Below are 25,211 nucleotides of genomic sequence, written 5' to 3'. Positions count from 1 at the left end.
CAAGGAAGGCATGACTATGTCAAATGTTTCTGATAAAGCAGGTGTATCAAGACACCAAGTTTTAACCAGGGAAATACCATTAGAAACCTCAGAAGCTTTTACAGCTCAGTTTACAGAGACAGAAGTTAGGCTGAGAGGTGCTGTGGAGAAAGACAAGTGGGGGCAACAGTGGGTTTAGTAAGGCAAGCTTGAAACATGCATATGCTGTCAGGAGGACCCTAGAATGCAGAGGTAAAAGAAAAGGGTAAGAGTAAACAGTGTCAGTGTAGGCTAGTATGTGGAAAGCATTTGGAATTACCTGGGAAGGCACAAGGGCTAATAAAAAGCAGGTCATAAACTTTTGTGCTAGTGATTTGGAGAGGTCTTGTTTGCATGACCTCCTAATGCATGCAGAGAGATACAGAGCCCTGACACTGTGGGGATATTGTATGTTTTCCCATCAGTAACTGAGGCGGTATCTGTTTAAAATGTATTAATTCAAATATTTAAATTTCTCCATTATTCCATGATTTATGAAGCTATGATTTGTTTAATTCTTCCAAATAATTCCTATTAATTTTCCCCAGATTTCTACTCTTTTCTTCGTTGATACAGAATTTGTCAATATTAACTTCTGCAAAAATAGTGTGGACTCTTAGTTTTAGAGACATTTGACAGAAAACTATGGAAAAATGCTCTAGTAAGTACATTTTCTGGGTATGTTTTGGGCCTAGTTTCCTAAGGAAATGAGGCTTACGAGATTGGGTTGTATTCCTGTCTCAGTCTCGCCATTTAGCTTTAGCAATTCCTGGCTGATCCTGAGCAAATTTGGTAGAAGGTCCACAGAAGTTCCTTGAGACGTGCAGCTGCTTGCAGAGCAGTGCCTTAGTACCATTACTTCCCTTTCCCACCTATCTGCTGAGGTCCTAAGGAAAGTCTTTAATGTGAATTGAATGGTTATCTATTCTGGTTAGTTTGCCAGCTGGCCAGTCAACAGCGGGGAGCTTTGAACAAGCCACGGTACTGTTAACACCAATGTCTGCTTAACAAAAGGATGTTTAGTACTTCAAAAATTGTGAAATGCAACCAAATGGAATGCACTTCCCAGCTTACTTTAATATTTATATGCTTCTAGCAGATCCAGGAATGAAGATTAAAATAAAACCTTTAATTTCTGAGAGGTAATGTGGAAGTCTCACTCTTGGGAAGATAATTAGCAACTGGCTTGTCACTGTGGGCCCTGTAAGTTGTTATGATTTCCTCATGAAATATTGGTTTCCCACAGATGGTTGTAAAAGCTTTCTGGATGACATCTTTTCAAAGGAGGTTTCTCAGCATCAAAATTAGGAATTAATTTTTGACTGAACTGCAATCTACTGTATAGATAACAAATAAATTTCAGCGTTTAATATATATCAATTTATGGTGGGTAGTTATCTGCTAATTTCATGCAATGATCATATGTCTGAATATAGTTTTAGAATAAATTATGCTTATATTTTGATGAAGCCTGTGAAATGTGTTCAGATGAGCAGATCAGACTGGGAGCTGCAGAGTGGGGTTGAATTCGCCGCAGCATAGATACCTTCTCATGCAAAACCAGAATCATTTATTTATGGTTGGTGAGCTCCATCAGCCAATTAACATATTGATAAACATGACTTTAAAACTACTCCAGAACAAGCAGGAAAGCCCTCACCTGTAGGTATTTCTTGAATAAAATGTCTGTCTTTCACAGAATCAATTTTAAAGAAATGTTCTTTCTCCTGTTGTTGTAAAATTACTTTTAAAATGTGATTTGGGTACAAGCTGGTGCAGTTCCAGATGGGTGGATGTGTATTCAGAGCTTTGATTTCTTTCTCTTTTCTGGAGTTGTAAGCTCTGGTTGTTCTAATCAGTTATGCAGTGTATAACAACGCATTAAAACAGTTTTAACCAGTTGTAGTTTAGGTAATATATAAGCAATAGCAATTATTAAGAGCTAAAGCTGGTTTCTGGAGGTGTGAAGATGAGACTGGCTATATGACCACACCATATACCATCACTCCTCCTAAAACAGGGAGGAGACTGGAACCAAGGATGAGGGAACTTCCTTGGTTATCTCCTACCACCAAATTACACAAAACTGAGTTTTTGAAGATGGTTAAGAAATCCTAGTAACTGATTTAGAGGTTTTCCATGATCTTTGGACGCTTCCTGTTAATTCCTAGCCTGACTTCAAATTTCCTGGCAAAAAATCAAAAGTTCTGTATAGAAGGTCTAAATTGGTAAAAGTGAGAGAAGTCTGTAGAGAATGTCAGGAAAGGTAGGTTATGGTGAGAGGATTTAGAAGTCAGGTGTTGAAAGACTGACGAAAGAGGCAGGAAATCTTACAAAAGTGAAGAGAAGGAAGCGGAGAGGAAACCTCTGGAATAGGAAGTGGGAAAAGATGCACTGTGGTCAGATAGGAGGTCAAGTGGAGCGGGGAAATAAAGTTAAACCAGGAAAAGACTTTATTTGTTCTGAGTATTAGATAAATGATATGTCCAGGAATTACTACAAAATTGAAGCATTTGTTTAAATAAATGGTGTTAAAGTTCTAAGGTCATAATAATGCATGTATTTTTACTTTTAACCCGGAATGTGGGTTTCAACATCAAACTGCAGCTTCTGGTTAGGTTTTTAAAGCCATTATAAGTACTACTGAAAACTAATTTCAGGATTCTCTTGGCTTTAGACTGTAACTTTTTGGTAGTTGTTTTCAGGAGAAGTTTGAAAATTGCACAGAAGAAACACAGAAAATTACCCACTTTTGTATAGAAACATTAGGAAGTAGGTTTTTATGCAGTAGTTTACTGAAATACCTTTACTTTTGCCAGTAGATGTCACTGTGGATAAAAAATACCAGCACTTAGTAGACAAAGGAGGTAATTTGCTAAATGAGAATTCATCCTTTGAAAGTAGATTGGGGGGGGGGCAACAATTTTTTCCTAAAGAAAGACCTTTTTTTCAGCATATACAAATGGATTTCTTACTAATCAGGGCATCTATTTTTGCCCACTACAATCCTGTCTGTTTGGCTATCTTCGCCCGACTTGGGTAAGTTCATGGCTTTCTGTCTGACTTCATAGGGGTGTCTGTGTATGAGCGTGCTCCTGTTCAGCTTTATTTTGAAAGCATTTAGTGTTTGGAGGCTGCTTTAATACGCACCAGTTGTCGCTACAGTGTGTATGTGCGGGGAATTGGACATGGAGGAAGTGGCTTCATTAAGGTTGATTTGGAGGGGGGAGCAAGATGAGAAAAAAAATTGCCCATATGATTGGCTGGGAGAATAGCTCTGAATTATGGGATCCATCTGTTTCCTGTAATGAATTCATAAACCCATCAAACAATGACCTGAACGAATTGCTGAAGGAAAAAAATAATACACTGGCATGATATGTTTAACGCAGTGAGGCATTGGCATTGTATAATCAAAAATTCTTCTCACATCCAGCACTTTGTAATGGAGCTGCTGTGTTTAATAGAAGCTGTAAATAAATCCTGTCACAGTAGCAGCCAAGAATGCATTTCTGGGTTTAACTGTTTCTCTTCTGGAATGTCTGGTCCTTTAAGCCTTTAGAAATGCAAGTTTTATACAGCTGGAGTGGGGGATGCTGAAATATAGAGAAATGTTAATGAGGTGAATGAAAGGAAAAAGCTGCCATAAATCAGTATTATGTGGCTTAACCAGTTTCTTTCATTTATGCATGTTCTTTCCTTATGTCATAGAAATGTACTTAAAAGCTATTGTTGTAATTGAAATCTGTTAGACTGATCCTATTCATTATATTAATAAAATCCACCTACAATTGCTTGTAACACTTTTTTATGCAGTTGGGATTCCCGAGATTGTAATCATCAAAAAGCATATGGGGTAATTATTGGATTTGTTTGTGTAAAATTGGATTAAGAAGTTTAGATACCATTAAGTACTGATAATTATTACAAGCAAGCTCATTGTTTAGTATATGTACAGCTCTCAGAATGTAGAATAAGTAGATACCCATCACAAACATCTTAAGAGCAAGCAATCTCAAGGCTTTTATTTTACGCCTTTAATTGTATTTTTGCAAGAGGCTTTCTACTTAAATGTTTTTGCTTTAGCTCTTTAATCATGTGCTAGTTATGAAAACCGCTTTGTATTGAATCCTTTTCCCCATTCATTTTAAAGCAAGTTTAGCCATAAGGGCTACATTTTAATTCCTGGATTTCAAGCAGCTGCCCACATAACATTAGCCGTGACAGTGTATTACTTTCAGGTGAAAGGGTAGACAGGCTGCTCCTTCAGGGACTGGCAAGGTCTCTCTATAGATTGGCAGGTTGGCCCCTGGGGCTGATTAAATGTATAGTGCACAGAGCACCAGTGTTCTAGGCAGCCCCTGCTGACCACAGGCACTGCCATGCGCTGTGCAAAAGGTTGCTGTCTGGTTTGCTCTTAGCCTGCAGTTTGCTAAAATATTATGTCTTTGTACGTTGTATGTTCTGCAAGGGATAGTCATCATCTCAAAATACATCCGTTGTAGGAAGGAGAATGTCTAAATGGTTTATAAAGACACTCTTAGAGCAAATATTGTATGACAATTAATAATTAGGAAATCTCATGTAGACACTTTGAACGGTAGGTGTTTCTCACCGTGCATATCAAATGAAAATTGCTGCTTAAACATTGCTGAAGATGACTTTAATAAATAGGTGTTGAGGTTTTTCAAAGAATGTAGTCGTATTGTCTTTGTAACATATATTATCCAAATATTATTGCTGTATTTGAAGTCTAAATTTGAAGGCTAAATTCTAGCCTGATAAGAAGCTGGAATTTGGGAATCAAGCCCATTGCTATGATGTTGTTCATGTCTTGCTTTATTTCCTGTCAATAGTGTAATTAAATGGTTATTTTTCCAGTTACCATGATTGTATACACAGTATTCTTGCAAGAGCTTCCATTTAACTCATCTTAAAAGAGATTTTTGTATACAAAACCCCCCACATTTCTATGTTGATTAGTGAAAAAACAGTATTGTTAACATGCAGAAATATTTTTATTGTAAAGTACAATGTGTTTGATATTTTCTTTGTTCGTTTCTTCTCATCTATGATTCAGATATTTAGAGGGATTGTTTCTAACACTGAAATTGGGTTTCTCTGGCCACACCTTTGTGATGAAGCTGCTTTGTTAATTTACATTAAAGCAAAAATTTCTGTGTACTCTGTGACTGAGGTTAGTGAGATACATACACATATGCATGCCTAGTTGAAAGTATTAGATGCAATTTATATTTATATATATAAAAATTACTGAGAATATAATGCTTTTTAAAAAGCAGCTTGCCTTGCTCTCTCAAATATGTTTCCAATGAATTAGTATTCCTTAAGAAAATTTCAGGGCCAGACACGTATTGACTCCATTGGCATTATGCCAGTTAATGGTTTTAATTCTCTTGTATGCTTATTTAATTCCATGGAAAAGTCATTTCTTAGTTTAAAAAAATAAATCGAAGAAGGCTCTAAGTTTCTCGCTTTGCTATGCAGTTGTCTCTTCCAACCTTTTTTCCTCGCTGATCATCAGGACCTCGGAGTAGTGCAGTGTTGATGGCCAGAGCTGAGCTGGCTGGGGAAGCGACGTCAGGTGGCAATGTGGGGGAGCAGGCCTCATCCCCACCCCACTGCTGCCGCCTGCCTGCCCCCTCTCCTCGTCCTCCCTGTGTTCCCTCTGATCTGCTGGCACAAGGGTTGTGTGGCTGTCTGGTATCTGAGTTGGAGAAACTTGCTGGCTGAAATGGTTTATCACTTCTGGCAGATCAAACTATGTCTGGAGTGCTCTTTCTGAATCCTGTGGCCATGGGCAAGTCACAGCTTCGTTCTTTGCAGAAGTACAGAGTACTTCAAATTTCAATGTTTGTAAATCCTTACATCTTTGTAATAACATTAGTAGCAGTGGTAAGTAAATGCTTACATCTCTGTAATAATAGTAGTAGCAGCAGTAGTAGTAGTAATAATACCCCAAGATATCTTAATTTTCCCATTTCTGCTCTCAGTCTCCCAAGTGAAATGGAAACATACACTTTGCTCAAAGTCATAAAAAGTGATACTATTTTAATTATCCTTTCAATTCGTCAAAACAAGCAAAACTAAGCAGGAATTGTCTTAGTTTTGGGCAGCAGGCACTAAGAGACGTGCGTACACATGTCAAAGGTGGCGCAGCCTTCCCAAACCCGGGCTGACGGGCGGTGGGAGCCTGAGCCTGCGTTTTCCGTGCAGCAGGTTTGGTACCTGCAGGACGGGTGGTGGTGGGACCACAGCAGCTGTGTGTACCCTCCCGGGCTGTCCTGAGACAGCTGGAGAGATTCGTCTCCGGAGTGACTACTACTCAGTGAGAGGATCAGCTTAATTCATAGGTTATACTGCATTTTTTTAAAGGCCAGGTGGAATGGTAAAGTCAACAGGACTTAAAAAAAGACCCATTAAAACTAAGTAATATTTTCTGTCATGTGGGTGACAGATTTATGTATATTGTGGAAACAAAATAGTTTTCACATACATGTTGGATATGCAAATTTGATATTTGAAATTAATGATTCTGCATTTTGTGACATTTTTCACCTACTTTTTTAATTGTCAGAGTTAGGATAAACTGTTCGTTTCCAAAGCTGTTGGTATATTTTGAAAAGGCAAAGAAGGTTTTATTTTCTGCTCTTCAGATGTTACTGCTTTTAAATTTTTTTTATATTCAAAGTTCCTTTTTTTTTTTTTTACAGAAATAAGCATTGGTGAAATTGTTTAGGCTTCCAAAATAAAAGTCTTGGAGAAGCAAAGTGCTGATGGCCGCTGTCAAACTTAGTATTTTTTTTGCTTGTCCATGTCCCTGCTTGCTTTGAAACTGCCCTCGACACCACCTTGGTGCCTCTTCACTGCTGCTGCTATGGAAGTTGATCAGTTTTTCAGGTGTGTCAAAGCCTGGAGAGAGGCCGGGTACTGGTTTTATAGCATATATGTAACAAGATGAGGTGCCATTTTGCACCTGTTGGCCATGCTTGCGATGAGCTGGAGGAATACTTGTTTAGGAAACCCCAAAGGCTTTTTCTGGGTGGCCGAGCAGCTCTGGCAGACACTGCCAAGTGAGCAGAATAACCCAGTGTGGTTCCTGCCAGGCGCTGCTCCGCTCCCGGTACCCCCGCCCCGGGAGACCCAGCACTGCCGAGCTCGCCGTGCCACGCTGTGCCACGCTGCGCGGGCTGCAGACCGGGGTAGGTCTGGCCTGCTTGTTTCTGGCAAGGCTAGTATGGGGCATTTCAAATGTGTGCCTGCAGTGCAAATGTAGAGGACTGGGGTGTCCTGAAATGCTTGATACAAAGGTTTAGGTAAAGACCATGAGAAAACAAAAGCTTTGTGTGAGTGCCGAATAAGCTGCTGGTTGTGGTCTCTTTAACTTGTTTTTTGGGGAGATGATTAGAAGCCTGAAAATTCATTTTTTCATGGCTATAGGCAGTGTGATTTGATGTTAATAGTAGCAACCTCATATCCAAAACTGAAAAACTGCTGAACTGAAAAGGCAGCGGGTGCTCTAGATGGGTGCAGCAGCTTACTGTGCAGTTTAAATGAACATTCACAGAATCATCTAGGTTGGAAAGGACCTTGAAGATCATCTAGTCCAACCGTTAGATCATCACATCACCTCTCTCTCCTCCTCCCTCCTGTTTTAAACCATACATAAGACTTGTTACAGTAAGGAGTAAAAGGTTCAAATACTGTAGGCAAAAGGCATTGCCTGTTAAGCAGAGAATAATCAGAATTTATCCTTAATTTTAAAACTTAATGCTGTTTTGATTCCAGTAGCGTTTATAGGACATTGTACTTTGTCCGGGTAATAAAGAGGAGCCTAAACCTATGGAAAAGGAACAGTTGAGACATTGTTTAAAGGTTTTAGACTTGAAAGATTCAAGAAAAGCTTGTGTTACTCTTGTGCGGAAATGGTGATGTGCAAATAACTGTAAAAATTTATTTTTATGCAATGTAAATTTAGTCACAAATGTATGTCTTCGGCCTATCCTACAGACTGGTCAATACATTTATTAAATCAGAGAGAAGATAAGATATATTAAGGGGTTCTTTCTGGCCTAGTGTGGACTGGTTGGCCTGTTTGGTGCCTGTAGCAGCTGTGCTCTGCATATACTGGGCATTAGTACCTCTCTGTGAAAGACAAAACCTTTTTTATCATTAAAAGTAGTGCTCATTTTGATTAAAAAAATGTTCATGCTTTGCACTTTGGAATCCGTTTTGCAGCTGAAGTTGAGTGCTTCTTACTACAGATGAGAAAGTTTTCCTTTAGTCACTTGTAAGCTCATTTGTCCTTGCGCCCATTCACTTGTGTTCTTCCAAATGTGTAAAACTGAAATGGGGTTTACTTTTTTCAGTTACCACATTTCAGTGTCAGTTTAGAAATGAGAAGTGCTCTGGAGAGAAACATTGTTATGTGACACTGCAAAGTGCAGTGATGGTTCCTGTGCTCTTCAGTGGCATACGAAAACTTAGTGGTTTTGTAAAACACTGGATTAAAAAAATATTCCCCCCCCCAATACACTTGTTACGACAAGAGTTGTGTAAGTCATCCACTCTTTCCAATGAAAGGAACTAATTACGATCAGTTTTAATCATCACTTAGAAAACATAAGCCGCATATTTTTGAAGTACTTAAAAATTATTTATTGAATAAATAGCCTGCAAGCATAATTTTTTAAAAAATCCCAATACATGGAACATTTGTGCATCGTTTTACGTACAAAGTATTTGCACATGTGTCTACAGATTGGGTAAAGCAGGAGTAACATAAAATAATCTTTACTTGAAAACTTTTGTTACAGCTTTTCACTGTCTGGACACACACCTTACCCCCGCTCCTTTTCAATTGAATTAAATCTTCTGAAGTTCAAATTTCATAGCTGTGTCCTAATAACTCTTCCAGTTTAAAACAAAAAAAGTTACTCTGTGCCACCATTTCTTATTTAATAATTAATTTTTCTGAACATTATTTGAGCATAACAATTATTTCTAGCTATCTTTTTATTTCTTGGGCTTTTATTTACCATTTTAGGGTAAGTGTTCTTAGACATCTTGTTTTGACAACAGTCCAAGATGTCTTAGAAATGCTGGAAGTGAAAACATCTGAGAAGTGTTTTCGCTTGCTCTGTTGTAGAGTTGATAGGAAATCAGTGTTTTCTTCTTAAGTGTTGTGCTTTCCTAAATCATATTTAGTATGAGCACCAGACTCATTCATAGGCATATACAGGGGGGGGGGCGCATTTGAGTATTGATGCAAACTTGGTTGTGTGTATATAAATCGTTCAGTCTTCACCCTATATGCTCTCTCCTCTTCTCATGTGGTGGGTACCAGATATTCATAGTAACCAACTTCTCCGTGACTTCTGGTGCAGCCTGGGAAGCGGGAAGTGTGTGAGATAAGGCCGGGGGGGGGTTGTACAGTTACAGACAGACGTGTAGGCTCTCGCAGAGTTGGCTGTGAAGCCTTTTATCAGCTGTATTCTGGTACATAAATTTTACAGCTGTATAAAATCAGGTTTTTTAGATGTAGATTTCAAAATTCTTATATAGCAATTTAGGAGGCTAGATACACAGTAAACTAGCCCTGAGTTCTGGTTGTAACACTTTTTTATTTAGAATATATTTTACGTATTCTATAGTCCATGTTTTGCCTGCTGTTGTTTGGGAGACTGAGAAACATTATCCCCTTGCTCAGTAACAGAAGAAAACCCCTACAACTTTTCTGATATTAAAAGCAATTTGTGGTTTTTGTTTGTATTTTTAATGTAGTGCCAGAACCTATTAAGACCAGTTTAAGCCAGCCCCAACCTGCCGGTACCGGTACCAGTACTTCCACCAGCACTATTACCAACAGCAGCAATGGCAAGCGTGCGTCTGCTAATGGGCAGCAGCCAGCTGCGTCCCGTTACCTGCCTCGTGAGGTGCCTCCACGCTTCCGCCAGCAAGAACAGAAGCAGCTCCTAAAGCGGGGTCAGCCACTGCCTACTGGGACTCTGACCGGCACCAGCCCAGCTCAAGGTACTGGGCAAGCAGGGGCGAGTCCTCCTCCGCAGCAAGGAGCAGGTGGACAGCATCATCCCAGTAAGACCCAAACAGGTAAGAATCGAAACCCAGTTGGGGTATCAACTCATTCTCTATGTAGTTACGCCTTCCACTGTTAGCACAGGTGTTGCAAAAATTTAAGGAATGTTAAGAATTGTCCTAAAATAACAGGATTTAAAGCATATACTGTTGCTCCTTATTTTACAGAATATATGATGTCATTTCTAGGATCCAGTTCTAAAAGCTTTTCTTATTTATTTTAGATGTTCAGACCTGTGGGGTCTTTTTCCAGGGTTTTTCCTGTCTCTTTGACAGTCATAATAGATATGATTTTCAGGAAATGTAAATATTTCTTAGTGATCATTCTTACAGAAGCATTGCTAATTTGGGTATTTCCAGGTTTTTGACTATAATTTTGGCAATTTTTATGTTCTTTGAAGAGATTTTTGAGTATAATTATACGTAAATAAAAAATAGGAACTTTTGCTTATCTTCTGTTGTGACACTTCTATGTCTTTACTTGCTTGCTCTCTCAATTGTTATTTTCATATTAGGAGAATAATACTTTGGGAAAAGTAGTTGAGTATCTTAGGCCTTTCTACCACTTCATTCCATCCTTTGCAGATAGACGCATGACCTCCTTTGGCTATTGGAAATAGCATATTGAGGGGTAGGTCTCTTAGCTACCTTTTTTTCCCTGAAACTGCTAATGAGAAAATAAGAAGCAGCTCTCTTCTTATTTGCCCTTTTGTGCTAGAGAGTGCGTAACTTTTACAGTGGAGATGAGCTCAGTCAGTAATTGGTATATATCACCTTTTTCATCACTGCTGTATATCTGTCATGTTAGGCAAAGCAGGGAGTGTTCCGAGATACTTATCTATGGCTTACAAAAAGTTATCTGAACTAAGTCACAAGGGGGGTTTTGATATCTTGAATTTCTGTATGATCTCAAGTGTTGCTCATTATCACTCATTAATGCTGTCAAACATCACAAAAATTTGGATCTGAACTGTCTGCAGTTTCTCCCCTTTGGGCATTAGTGAATCTTTCCCTGTTTTTGCTGTACTTGCTGCTGAACTGAACTCCAGCAGAGAAAATTACTTGGTGTTGTCCTTAGAAGTTTTAAGTTAGATAAGAAAAATCATCTCTCTCGGAAATTGTAGCTTTTATGGTTATCAAGATGTATTTGAAAATATTATTCAACTACTCCCCAGAAACACAGATCTGAAAAGTCAAACAGTTGTTTGTTTACTTAAAATGTTGGATTTTTTTAGGGAGGGAACAGGTTTTTACCTCTGTATTCTTGAGTATTTGGCATTAGTGACATGGAAAATAAGCAGTTCCCACCAGTTAGATCAGCATTCTCACCTTCTCTGCAAATCACAGTTCTGCAGGGTCGGTGGCTGACATTTATGACTTCTTTCTGATTTGGAGATGTTTAACTGTCAGACTAATGTTATGTGTTAGGTATGTATATATACACACACATATAGGTTTATTATTTTCAGAAATCTAGTACTTATTATATGGTAGAGACAGATTGGCCAACTTAAGTGACTCAGGCTGTCTGAGGGTCAGTATTGGACTTCTTCCAAGCATCATTATAGGCGTATCTGAAACATCTTTGTTTGATGTTTAAGAAACATACTGTAAACCCTGAAACAAAGTCCACCATAAATCATAACATAATCCATAAAAGAACCTAGCTTGTAAGAGTACAGTACTAGCTGTCTGACTTTGATCTTGCCAGATGCATTTGTACCTTGAGGTTTTTAGACCTCGTTTCCCAATTGCTATTTTAACTTGCTGTATAAAATAAGCACTTGTTTCTGTAGTTTGTCAGCCTGGCAACTATCAGCAGATGTTCTACACTGTTTTAGTTTGGGTTTTTTTTAATTATTTTGCTACTTTTCTGTTACTGTTGGACAAATTCAGAATACAGTAAAAGCTAGTACGGATGAGAAGGAGTGAGGCAGCTTTTCAGCTTCATATTATATTACTTATTGCACAAAGCAAGGTAACCTATACCAAACCCTTAGCAAAAGTATTTCTTGAAAGCGATTAGTGCATAGAGTCAAAATTGTCAGGTGGTTCTTTTAGTATGTAAAGACAAAAGCTTTCAAGACAAAAGCTTTCAAAGGCACCAGCAAAACCTGTGTACAGTTCTTGGAGCAGGGAAGAGACTCTTAGACAAGCTAAATCCTTGGCTACATTTTTATCTTTCGACAGCAAGAGGTTGTGTTTTGAGACTCAAATGGCTGCATCTTCCTCGTATAAAGAACTTGCTGAATACTAGAGCTCATTTAGTTCTCTTTCCAGCAGGTGGAGCATCAGTTCATTTACTAACTAGCTACAGGAGAAAAAACAAATCTAACTCAGTTTGTAAGGCATGACAGCTGTGTCCCTGGCTGCTTTGTGAGTCAGAGAGGAGTATAGCATATCTCACTCCTGAGGGACCTTTGTAGCCATGAAGTAGATATATTGACAATCTTACTTGGTCTGCATACTGGCTTTGTCTTCACCTTGATGAGCATAAAGATCAAAGAAGTGTTCAGGGAAGGCCACAACCTTTTCATCTCAGCTGCTAGGATTTGAGTAATTATTAGCCTATGGAAAAATTTTGGGATTCTATATCCTGAAAACCTCCAGCACTGAAGTTGTGAATTTTCCATGAAATTTAATTCAAACTGGGTCATATTTCATGAAAATAAAGAATTTTAAACATGATGATTCTCACTGAGCAATACTTTGTCAGAAGGAAACTTTTTGCCTCTCCTCCTCTCATCATCGGTAGGAACTGTATTCCTTTAAATGTCTGTCTCTGGTTCCCTGGGTATTTCATTTACCAAAGAGTCTTTGCAAGCAGAAGTTCTCTGCAGAAGTGAAGGGAAGGAAAAAAAAATTGAAGTTGTCCAGAAGAATCAGTGTGGGTACCTGATCCACATATAAACAGGAATTTTGTCTGTCTGAAGAGCACCTGCATTGCAGAAGAGTGATCACTTCCTGAACATCATTAGACATCTTCAAAGTCTAGAGGCAGTCAATAATAGACCAGTGCTTAGGGCTTTCTCCCTCTCTGGTAACCCGATTGCCTAGCCGGAGCTTGTTAGACCTGTGCTGGATTCTGCCCAAGCAAGGCTCCATATGTGGCTTCTTTATACTCATGGTGAATAATAGTAACTTTCTTTTTATGGATGACCTGGTATTAATCAGAGACAGGATCGTCGTATGCTAGCATCTTGTATCCAGAGGATGCTTAATGTAAATTCATGTCTGTAGCTTTTCTTTTTATAGGGTCATATTCCTTTGTAGTTACCTTGAAATTATGCAACGACGTTCCTTCCAGGCCCTATTTATAACTACCTGGGTACAAGGAAGGCTGTTGGAGAGACGTTGCCAGCCTCTTCACTGTAAAAATCACACTATTTTATCTCTTTAATTCTCTTATCAGCAGCCTCTCTTATCTACTGCCTTGGCCTATCCAAAACACTTATCAGAACTCTAACTGCAATGTCATGAATTAAAAAGGATGTTCTGCCAGTGTAAGGCAAGTGGGAATTAATGACCACTAATATATTCTTTGTCAGGTTTATCATTTGGAAGTATCAGTGAAGTGGATGAGAGTAGTGACTTTTTGTTTCTCTTTTATGATAATCTATAAACCATTATCTAGACAAACTGTTAAGGGAAGAAATTAAAACATTTCAAATTGCATAAAACACTTTAGAAAGCTTATCCCTTGAAAACAGTCTTCAATTCATTGTTAACTATTATGAAACTATTTACTTAAAGATGGAGCTTTTAATCTCTTCCCTCTCCACTTTGTCAGCTGACTCCAATAAATGTGGTGAATAGTTAACTTCTCTCATTGAGGTGTGAGGTATTAATGGAATGGCTTTTTTGCCATGTGATCTGAAAGAATTGAGGTAATTTCTGGAAGCTACCATGGGAGTTTAAAAATAACAGGTAATATATCCTTCTTTGTTTCTTTACAAATCACGAAGTTTGTACAGGAGTCTCCAGGCAACCACTGCGTGTTTGATGATTATAAGAACAAAGATCAAAAGAAGTAATCGTTTTTTCTTGAAGATGCCTCTCACTTTTCTGCAATTCAGCAATGTAAAACCAACATCCATCAACTCGATATGTACCATGTCCTGCAGGAGTCATGATGAAACTTCTGCACTTCTTTTGTATTGGCGAGTAAAGTATTTTGTGGAACAGATCCGTAACACATGTTTCCAAAGTCTAAAAAGAAATGAAAGCAAGTAATTCATGCAGTAGTTGAAGTGAGAGAACACACAAGCATTGTGGAAACTGAAGAGTTACAGTTTTAATTTGTTCTATCTGTTGTTTTCTGGGAAGTGAGAATTTGACAGCAGTTAGAGATTTATTTTCCTACTGCGGGCTGATGCCAGATTCTGTGTTGAACTTTATTCTTCTTTTCTATGAAGCTGAAAGTTTTATTTCATGCTTCTTTAGCTGCAGTTTGCATATTCATGCTTGTGACATGGTGTGTGCATGTTGAAGTGAGTGTTGTGGGCAGTCAGAAGTTGTTGAATGCCATTGTGTGGCAGGTAAACTCTTACAAATTTGTATTAACTTTTATTTTTGATAATTTTTTTTAGGAAGCAAGATAAAAGTAAAAAACCACCTTACTGTAAAAGTTGTGTCTGACAATACTTCCTTCAAACATCCAATCCTTTAACTGTGGGTTAGAGTTCCTTCTAATAGAGCAATTTTCTACAGTTGTAAAGTCAAATTTGGAGAAAAGTTTTAGGGAGAGATATCTCTTCTAAAACCAGTCAATATAGCTGGAAAACACAGATAAGCTTTGATATATAGTTGTTTCGTCAGATCTAGCCAGGTAGTAGTGACCTTGAAGCTAAATGCATGTTTGAACAATTGCCCAGTTTAGCTTATTGTACTTTGTGATGACTGTAGTAAGGCATGTATATGCAGAAGTAGTTCTGTAGCATATGAATAAAGTCTCATGTCAAAAGTTTGAAATAAGATTTAGGTTGATTTCCTGGAGGCATGGCAAACAGGCTGATTTTTAATGAATAAAGCACATGTGAAAACTGCCTTTATGGAAGTGATTTGCTGAACTTTATCTCTGTGGGCCCATATTCTGTAATTCCACTAGCAGAATATCTTTATTGGCCAAAAATTACTGTGTTTTTGCTTTTGGTTGAAAAGTTACAGAGTTAAAAGCAAAAACTTTAGAAATTGATTTATTCTGGATCTTCTGTGAACAGTGGGTTTTGTATATAATAGTTAACACACTAAATTCTATAAAGTAGAAATCAAGGATGAGGTATTATATTTATTCACCTTGCACGCTTTCTATGTATATCATTTCATACTTTCTGTAGCAAATACACTTTTTTTAAAAGTGTCTATGTAATACCTGGAAGGTATTCATTGTTGTATCATAGAATCACAGAATGGTTTGGGTTGGAAGGGACCTTAAAGATCATCTAGTTCCAAGTCCCCTACCATGGGCAGGGACACCTTCCACTAACCCAGGTTGCCCAAAGCCCCGTCCAACCTGGCCTTGAACCCTTCCAGGGAGGGGGCAGCCACAGCTTCTCTGGGCAACCTGTGCCAGGGCCTCACCACCCTCACAGGGAAGAATTTCTTCCTTATACCAGTTTAAAACCATTACCACTCATCCTATCCCTACACCCCCTGACAAAGAGTCCCTCCCCCCTTTCCTGTAGCCCCTTTTAAGTCCTGGGAGGCCGCTCTAAGGTCTCTCCAGAGCCTTCCCTTCTCCAGCTGAACCCCCCCAACTCCCTCAGCCTGTCCTCACAGGGGAGGTGCTCCAGTCCCTGAGCATCTTTGTGGCCTCCTGTGGCCCCGCTGGAGCAGGTCCGTGTCCTTCTGCTGTTGGTGCCTCCAGAGCTGGACCCAGCACTGCAGGGGGGTCTCACAAGAATGGAGCAGAGAAGGAGAATCCCCTCCCTCGCCCTGCTGGCCATGCTTCTCTTGATGCAGCCCAGCACACAGTTGGCTTTCTGAGCTGTGAGTGTATGCTGCTGGCTCACAGTCCATTTTCCATCCACTAATACCCCCAAGTCCTTCTCAGGGTTGCTCTCAATCCACTCCTCACCCAGACTGTATTTGTGCTTGAGATTGCCCTGACCCATGGGCAGGACCTTGCAATTGTTCCTGTTGAACTTCATGAGGTTTGCACAGGCCCACCTCTCCAGCCTGTCCAGGTCCCTCTGGATGTTAACACTATCCGTTTTTAAAAAAATACGGAAATTATCAGTATTTTGTTTTGATTAAATATCTTGCCAATGGTCTTACCAAATTAGTGTTGTAAAGGGATATTGAGGTACCACCAGAGGTTGTATGAGTGGTGATTATGTTTCTTTTTTTTTCATCAGGGCTTTGTTTAGCATTTGGTAGTGCTTGCTGTCTGGTACATGTCCCTGGAAATCAGGCAGTGCTACCAAAGGTCACTAGTGACAAGTATATATTTAGACTAAAGGACCTCTTAAAAAAGTTGTACAAGGACGATAATACAGCAGTTAACGTGGAGATGGGATCTGGCCAGTAGGTACTGTCTGGATGTACTCCTGAGTCATGAACACGTTCTGAAATGCAGTAATGGGAAAGTTTGTGAGAAGTGAGTCTCACCTAGCAAAGGGTTTTGTCTCCTATGTAGATTTTCAAAAACTCCATATAATGCTTTGAATATAGAGAAGTAGCAACTGCTGTGTAGCACAAATATGGGCATTATGAATGAAAAATGATGGTAAAAACTCATCAGTAAACTAATCTTTGGAATGAATTTTTCTGTATTGTGTACGTTGTCTGACATCAGGCAGCAGAGTGTGAAAAATAAATCTGCTGCTTCCAATCTATTTGACAGTGATTAGAATTTTTCACTGGGAGAAGGAAAAATAGAAATCTGTAAAGGATAAATAACTGAGATGCCTTTATAGTTTCCCTGTCCTCACTTTCAAAGAGTGGGGCTGTGTGAAAGCATGATGACTCAAATGCCACTGCTTTTGCTTGAGCATCGGTAGACCTGCATCCTACCTCAGCTTCACTGTAGACGCTGTGCTCTAGTGATAGCCAGACACATGGACTGCCCAGGCCTCAGTGGGGAAAAAGGGTCAGGAGACAAAGAGTCTGGCATGTTGTTACAATGTGCAGATGGCAGTTTTCTGACAGAGCAGGTGAAGAGACAGAGTAGCAGGACCTGTCTCTGATGGTGTTCTCGTAAAAGGTGGAAAGTAACTTACTAAGGTCAAAGTGACCAGGAAATAAGAATTTAGTCCTTGGGAAGAGCAGAAAGGGAGTAACATCACGTGAAGGTTATTGAAAAGCTGAATTTGTACAGCTCGGGATACAAGTATGATATTACAAGAAACAAAAACCAAAGAAGTTTGTAGCTGTTAGGAAAAAAAACAAAAGAACAAAAAGATAACACTTTTATAAGCCCATTAGTAGTAAAAGGAAGGCCAGTGGAACTGGACTGATGTTCAGCAGGGAGGACCATCAGTAGATGGCATCAGCAATACTTTAAATGCCTTTTCCCTTCGTCTGTAAACTAACAATTGATGTAGAACTAAGGCTACGGTGAGTTAGAGTACTTGAGGAAATAAAATGTCTCCAATTGTCAAAAAACGATGGAATTCATAGTAGACTACATTGAAGATGGGTTGGAGCAATCTGGCACGCTGGCTTTCTTTCAGAGTGTGAGAACTAGAAAACAAAATAAAACAACTGATGTTAAAAGGTGAGAAAGGAGAAACTGAGGAGTTACAGATCAGTCAGAGTAGTGTGCTAGAATGATACTAGAAAAAAATACCAGAGCAGCTATTTCTGTGCATTTAGAACTTTGCAAGAGAGAAATACGGACAGAACCAACGTGGGTTTGTGGAGAGCAGGTCGTGCCGAAGGAGAGCAGTTCCCTGTCAGCAGTGCGAGAGGCCCTGCAAAATGGGAGGGAAAATCATGTCCTAGAAGTCAACTTTGTACAGCCTTTGAGAGTGCCTCAGAAGACTTTCTCGTGATGGATGTATGGTGGTGAAAAGAAGTGGGAAGAAACTACGGTAAGAAGTGTCATAGCTGCTCAGGAAGCTGTAGATAGAGAAGCGATCAGTCCTTTCTGGCAGAATGAGAATATTTTGAGTGAAAGTGCCAATTTGTACTCTCTGATATTTGCATCAGTGTTTCATCTATAAACAACAGCCTTCGTTAAATTTTTGAATGATCCTAAACTGGAGAAGAGTGCAAGGCAACTGGAAGACAAAATTGCAATATGGAATAGTGGTGACAAAATAGTGTAATTGAATATGAGATAGAGAAAAGGTATAGGTTCTTTATTCTGGCCAGAGCAGCTCTGTACACAAATATGGTTATATGAGTATCATGCTGCAAAAATGGATCTGGAGTTGGTCACAGGGTAAACCAGATTAATGGTGTCATATTGTTGAAAAGATGACATACATACTGAGGGATATAAACAATACTGCTTCCCATGAGGCACTTCTGATAAGGCCTCTGAATACTGAGTCCAGACTGTAGTACTGTGCCTTCACAAGGAGGTTAACCTGCTGGAAGAAGAGCAGAATGCAACAGGAGTGAGTAGAGACCTTGAAAACAAGCCTTGCAAAGAGAGAGGGAATTGGAGCCTGTAGAGTTGGAAGGAAGACTGGAATTAGAAATGCAAAAATACCTAAATGACTGCTGCAAGGAAGAAAATTATGTGTTCTATATGTCTGTGATGGATCAGATAAGAAATAATGGGCTTAAATTTCAAGAAGGAAGGTTAAAGTTAGACATTAGGGCAAACGTGCCAGTATGAAAGCTATCTTAAGTGAGAGCACTTAAGAATGTGTAGTCTCTGTTGCTTGGAGGGCTTCCTTGGTGGGGTGGGCAAATGGCACTTAGTGCATATCAGGAATAGTTGCTTAGGTCAGGTGAGTGGTCTGCAAAACCTCTCAAATCCCCTTTTTTTAGTCTTCAGGTATCTATAAAGATTTAAAATTTATCAGATACATGCCTGCTGAGGTTGCTACAAGACAGGGCACATGGAAGGTAACAGTAAGTAGCTCTCTGCCAGCATGGGCTGCAGTGGAAACTGTGCTTTATTTTGCCCCCAAACTTTGGTGTGGGCTCTTCTTGGGGTTCTGCATTGCCTTCCTATGTACCCCTGTCTGGTAAACACAGTCCCCTTCATTTGGTGTCCTTTATAAGCTCCTGCCTCCTGTAGCCAAAATTGATTACACAAAGTTTATGTTATTAAGAAAAACACAAGGAACATGGGATGTCTCATATGTTCTTTTCCAGTTTTGACATATCATTTTAACTAATGAAAATTCCAATCATGTATAGCTGATACTAAAGTAATGTAATAATCCACAACAATATTTTGACTCTAAAGTTATTGTAAAATTGACTCTCAAGCTTAGTTTCTAATTGCATTTGAAATAGTTTTCTGAATGGAAGCAAAACGAAACATTTGATTTTCATCTGTTGTTTTTAAAATGAGGTTAAACCCGTCCAGTATTCAGAGACTATTGCAAAGAGACAGAGAACAAATGTCTTCAGAAGGAAACCAACTATTTTCAGGAGTACTTTAGTGGAACAGTTCTTGAGCCAAGAATAGCAGCAGCGATTGTGCTTTGGTAGTGAAGTGGCAGCAATTCTGAGAATGCAGCCAAACCTTTAAAGAGACATCAGTTGTGTGCAATCCAGTGCAGAAGGGTGAAACTGCTCAGATGAACACCTGACAAGAATTGAAACAGCAAATTTAAAACGTGCTCCATTTACTGCATAATTAATATGTATTTGGGGCAGATGGGAGGAGGAGGAAGAGCAAAGGAATGAGAAAGGCAAATAATTGTAAAGGAACATATTAGACATACTGGAATGTTGCGTGTAAATTATCCTTTGAGATTTGTGTATATGCATCGACAGAAGTTCTCTAGGTGTGTTCTCAGAATTTGTGATGATATTTAGGTCCTGAAAACGTTAAGCTGCCCCCCCTTCTGTTCACACTCTGTGTGTTCGTGTCTTAAAGAGAACCAGCGCTCTCCAGCCTGCGGTGGTTAAAGATGGTCGTTCCCCCTTGCTGCGGCGGCAGAACGCGCCCCGATCCGCGCTGCTTTGTCTGGGGCAGTTGTTCCCTGCGTTTATAAACAGCAGCGCCTTTGATGAATACGCTTTCATGTTTGTCACTTAGATCTTTTAGATAGAGGCAGGGAAGTCATTAAGGGCTTGGCAGCGCACCAATATACATCTGGGACTTGGCCTGACTCTCCCCTGCCAAGTGGTGGGAGCTGGCATTGGGGCAGGCAGGAGGACGCTGGGCAGGAGGCAGGAGCTGGCGTTGGGGCAGGCAGGAGGATGCTGGGCAGGCAGGAGGACGCTGGGCAGGAGCTGGCGTTGGGGCAGGCAGGAGGACGCTGGGCAGGAGCTGGCGTTGGGGCAGGCAGGAGAACCTGGGCAGGAGCTGGTGTTGGGGCAGGCAGGAGGACGCTGGGCAGGAGCTGGCGTTGGGGCAGGCAGGAGGACGCTGGGCAGGAGCTGGCGTTGGGGCAGGCAGGAGAACCTGGGCAGGAGCTGGTGTTGGGGCAGGCAGGAGGATGCTGGGCAGGAGCTGGCGCTGGGGCAGGCAGGAGAACCTGGGCAGGAGCTGGCGCTGGGGCAGGCAGGAGGACGCCGGGCAGGAGCTGGCATTGGGGCAGGCAGGAGGACGCTGGGCAGGAGCTGGCGTTGGGGCAGGCAGGAGGACGCTGGGCAGGAGCTGGCGCTGGGGCAGGCAGGAGGACGCCGGGCAGGAGCTGGCGTTGGGGCAGGCAGGAGGACGCTGGGCAGGAGCTGGCGTTGGGGCAGGCAGGAGGACGCTGGGCAGGAGCTGGCGCTGGGGCAGGCAGGAGGACGCTGGGCAGGAGCTGGCGCTGGGGCAGGCAGGAGGACACTGGGCAGGAGCTGGGGTTGGGGCAGGCAGGAGGACGCTGGGCAGGAGCTGGCGCTGGGGCAGGCAGGAGGACGCTGGGCAGGAGGCAGGAGCTGCTGCCTGTGCGGGCGGGCGGCAGCGCCCGCGTCTTCTCTTGGCTGACTTTCAAAATCGGGAGAAAAGCAGCTAGGGTGCTAATTGTAGCTGGGTCCTGAAGTGAAAATGTTTTGTGACAGTTGTAAGAATTTAAAGAGGAAGGAAGATCGGTTTAGTGTCAGCTGCAATTAGATAATCAAAGCTTAAAAATCCTACTCTGTTGATACCTTCACCTAGAGTTAAGGAGCGGAGCGAGGGGAAGGGGGAGGAGGGCTGTGCGTGGAAAGGGCATTTCCATAGCCAGTGCAACCGAGGCCCGACCGAGCTTGCAGGTTGTCTGGGCGCACGCTTGCACAGAGAGATTTTCTTGGCAGCTCTACAGGATGAGGCTCACACTGTACACAGCCGACATATTGAAGCCGAGAGCCCTGGAGAACGTAGATGCAGGAGTAGAAACAGCTCTGCACACAATGTAGCGTCTCCTAGGATGGTTGGGCGGCTCCTTTCTTCAGGTATTTTATTACCCATCAGCCCTTTTTAGAGCCAAAAAAAGAGAAAGTAACCCTAACCCTGAGAAAATAGCATCTGCTTCTGCTAAATCAATTTATTACATAACATTTCAGAGAGAGAGCAGCAGCACAGCGTCCTAAGCTTTTGGCTGCATTTCAGGTTTGATAAAATGGCGTCTTCGCAGTGAGCTGCTTGCTAAAGATATGTTGCACTGAGCAGAAAAATGCAGTTATTTGGTGTTTTCTACTGCTGCTTTTGTTTTGGAGAGGTAGCATTTAGTGGAATCTCTACTAATAATGAAGAATGTTTATTTTTGCTTGTTTTCTTAATGCATTTAAAAGCTTTCAGCATCAGAGGAAAGGAACTACATTTTAATGTCGTAGTGCAGAAAATTAAAACGGGATGACAGGCTTTTCCACTTGTGTACTTAACTATGGTTTAGTTTTAAAATAAATAAAGCTGCTTTATTCAATGCTTCCATCTCTCTTCTGTCTTGCCACATTATGTACGCTATTCAAGATTTTAGCTTCCTCATATCTATGAGACTTGTAAGTTAGCTTTGTAAGTGGCTTCAGATATAGATGACAGTTCTCAAATTTGTCCTCTGTTTCAGCATATGCATAGAGCTGGATGTAGCAGGTAACCTGAAATATTAGCACTACAGTTCCCAGATTTTCTACTTAATTATATTTTGTTCTTCAGAATAGATGCTTGTGTCATCTTGTCTTTTTCTTTTATAAAATTAGGTTACATTTGATCTAGCACTTAAAATTTTTCTGGCAACTTCTATTGAATTTAGATTTAGAAAAATCCATGTATAGTCTTCTAAAGATCTGCTCATGTTGAATTGAAAACTATTTCTTTTGGGGGGAGAAAGTAATTTGCCCTTTTTCTCAACTTCCTCTCAGAATCACTAACCTTTGTGTGACAAGTAAAATCCCCAGTAGGACTGTCACTGGCCTTTGGGATTTTTCTCTTTCTGCATGTCAAAGCGAAGAACAATGTTGTCTGTAATCTGTCCTTTGGGCAGGACAGGACGAGCCAATGAATCTGGTGGTTGTTATGCTGACTAACATGAACTGAAAAATAAAACTAGTAATAAGAGAGGGACTCACAATTAGATCTGATTTAAAATTGGATGAGGAAAATAATGTGGTTCTCATTAAAAGTTTATCCCAGGCTTTGCCTCTTCATGCCTTCTCCATACTTTGGTTCCTAAATCAGCTGAGTGTTATATTATAGTTCAGGGTGCATAATTTTACTGCGCAGCATTCGAACTAATTACTGCAATGGAAGTTATGAAGGTTACAGTTACTTTTAACTCAGCTGAATAAAAATGAAAAGAAATATTATTGTAAATTGCATTTTCAGAGGAGACGGATTGAAGTTTTGGGTAAACTGCTTGTGCAGGCAAAGTATTTTGCTTTTGTAAGAAATGCGTGCAACAGCTTCGCCCCACTCATACTTTACATTTGTAATCTGTGTAAACGTTAAACTGATTTTGCAACTAATTATTCATATTCATTATCAAACAGAGCCAAAAATGTTTTCTATTTTTAATAAGTGCTAAATTGAAGTTGGTAAAGTATGTTGGGCACAGTATGTAATAACACCAGCAATCTCCTCCCATCCCATTAAGGATATCATTTATAAACACAACCAAACCCTCATGCTTATTGGTAACACTGATCTCAGCTGTGCATTTTTCAGGTAGCATGTATGATTACAATTTGACAGAAGTTATGTTTGTTTAAAACAAATTTGAGCTGTTATTCTTGGTATTAGATTAATTTTTACTTCCTGATTGCTGAAGAAATGTTGTTAATCAAGGGAATCATATTTTATAAAAGATGCATATTTAAGATTTTCAAACACAAAGTATTATTTTAAAAATTATTTCACTTTGCAGTGTACCAGCACTAGGATTTGCTAACATAAAATACTTGTGGTTCCTGTTCCTGATGCTTTGTTTAAAATCTTTGCTCAGTTCACATAGGAAGGATAGAAATGCTTCTGGTGGACTGCAGTGCTTTTATTTCTGATCTTTGCATAAATAAAGAGGAACTGATTCTTAAGAATTTTTTTAATAGGTTTCCCATTTCAGTCTTAACAGCTTTGAAAATAAAATATTCACAATTCCTGTGAAGAGTTGATTTCCTAGACAGTTGGAGGAAATCTGTGTTCAAAAAAAACCCCAAACAAAAAATTATCTAGTCATATAAAATATTTTGCCTTCGTTATTTTTCTTAAGTTTAAAGTTCTTATGGATTAAGTAGGAGTCTGCTACTGGTTATTTAATTTATAGGAATGAACTCATTTTAGTCTAGAGAAAATGGAAAAATGTCTTTTGGTTATTTGCTTTTAGACAAGAATATTAAAATTACTCTTTTCAGGATCAGTTCTGTACTCAAACTGTTATGTTTGTCCAGCAGCAAAGTCACAGTTTTTGCAGCTTTCTGTTTACTTTGTGACTTTTTTTTTTTTCCATTCTCTTTATTTTATCTGTCCTGTTTCTTACAGGCTTTATAGCAGCAGCCTTTAGTGTTAGAACCAATTGTTCCAGTAAATATTTGGACACTGTGAAGTTATTGCACATCTGGTTTTGCTCTTTTTTCTGAATCTATGACTTTTGAAAGGTACCAGCGTGGTCCCACTGACTCCAGAGCAGGGAAGGCGCAGCACAGGTACACTGCTGCTCGAGAGAGGGCTTGCTTATTTTATGTCACCTACATGGAATTATTGTAATCCCTATCAAAGTAACCACTTTCAGATTAGTCAGTGGTTATTGCTGAGGGCATAATCTGAACCTCAGTAAGAGGAACTATGCTGATGGTACATGAAAGGGAGTAACTGTGGAGTTGCAAAAAAAGGCATCAAAGGGTTTGAGCCGCATGTGTGCTGCTTCCAAGATACTTGGTACTCTCTGGAGTAGATGTGCTTATCTAAGTTAAGGCACTTGGCCATTTTCTACTTTTAGTGTGGACATCTCTTGATTTTTGTAGTTCTTCCCCCTCATAATTATTTTTTTCTTCTTGTTTCTCTGACTGCTCTTCAAAATCCTAGTATCTTATTTAATGAACCATTTTGCTGCCTACTCTCGGGAATCTTTCTAAGCTGTTTTGTCATCTTCCCCTTCCATTCCCACCCCTTCCCTTTACTTTCTGTTGTCTAAGTGCTCTCAAACTTGAGCATTGCTTTAACCACCATCTTTGGGGGAGAGGAGAAAGCAAAAGAAATGATTAAACAAGCAGCTCCCTTTCATCTCATCTTGTAGGTCTTGGTGCCATTTTTGTGAGCATTGAGGTGTCTTGCACTGTGCTCTTGATCCTTCTTCACAAACCTGCCCTGCGCAGAGACTCTGACTTGCCTTGGGCAGAGCCATCGTTCTCCCAGGCACTTGCACATGTAGCTTAGGTTTTGGCTTTGACAAGACCTTTTTATTGGAACAGTGTATTTCAAGCCACTTTTAAATCTTTCTGTCATGTCTGAAATGCAGTGCCGAATCTCACCACCCACAGTGTTGAAAAAAATCTCTCCTGTTATCCGATGCCTTCGTTGCCTCAACTTCTTATCTTCTGGCCTGGCC

At 40.1% G+C, this 25,211-nt stretch overlaps 1 protein-coding gene across 11 annotated transcripts in view; it reads left to right on the top strand.

The window, feature by feature from the left end:
- TNRC6C (trinucleotide repeat containing adaptor 6C) overlaps window positions 1-25,211 on the top strand; it is a 111,096-nt gene that overhangs the window by 41,447 nt on the left and 44,438 nt on the right. For 10 of the 11 annotated variants that reach the window (XM_074847594.1, XM_074847588.1, XM_074847590.1 and 7 more), the window contains exon 4: window positions 9,823-10,149. In XM_074847594.1, the coding sequence (XP_074703695.1) occupies window positions 9,823-10,149 (327 nt within the window). Of the gene's footprint in view, window positions 1-9,822; window positions 10,150-21,443; window positions 21,628-25,211 lie in introns of those variants that run through there. The other variant, XM_074847599.1, reaches the window with a different exon arrangement.

Source organism: Strix aluco, chromosome 21 (genome assembly GCF_031877795.1).
Source record: "Strix aluco isolate bStrAlu1 chromosome 21, bStrAlu1.hap1, whole genome shotgun sequence".
NCBI classification, from domain to species: Eukaryota; Metazoa; Chordata; class Aves; order Strigiformes; family Strigidae; genus Strix; species Strix aluco.
Note: the sequence above shows the minus strand (reverse complement) of the source record. Positions and strands in the feature narration are given on the sequence as shown.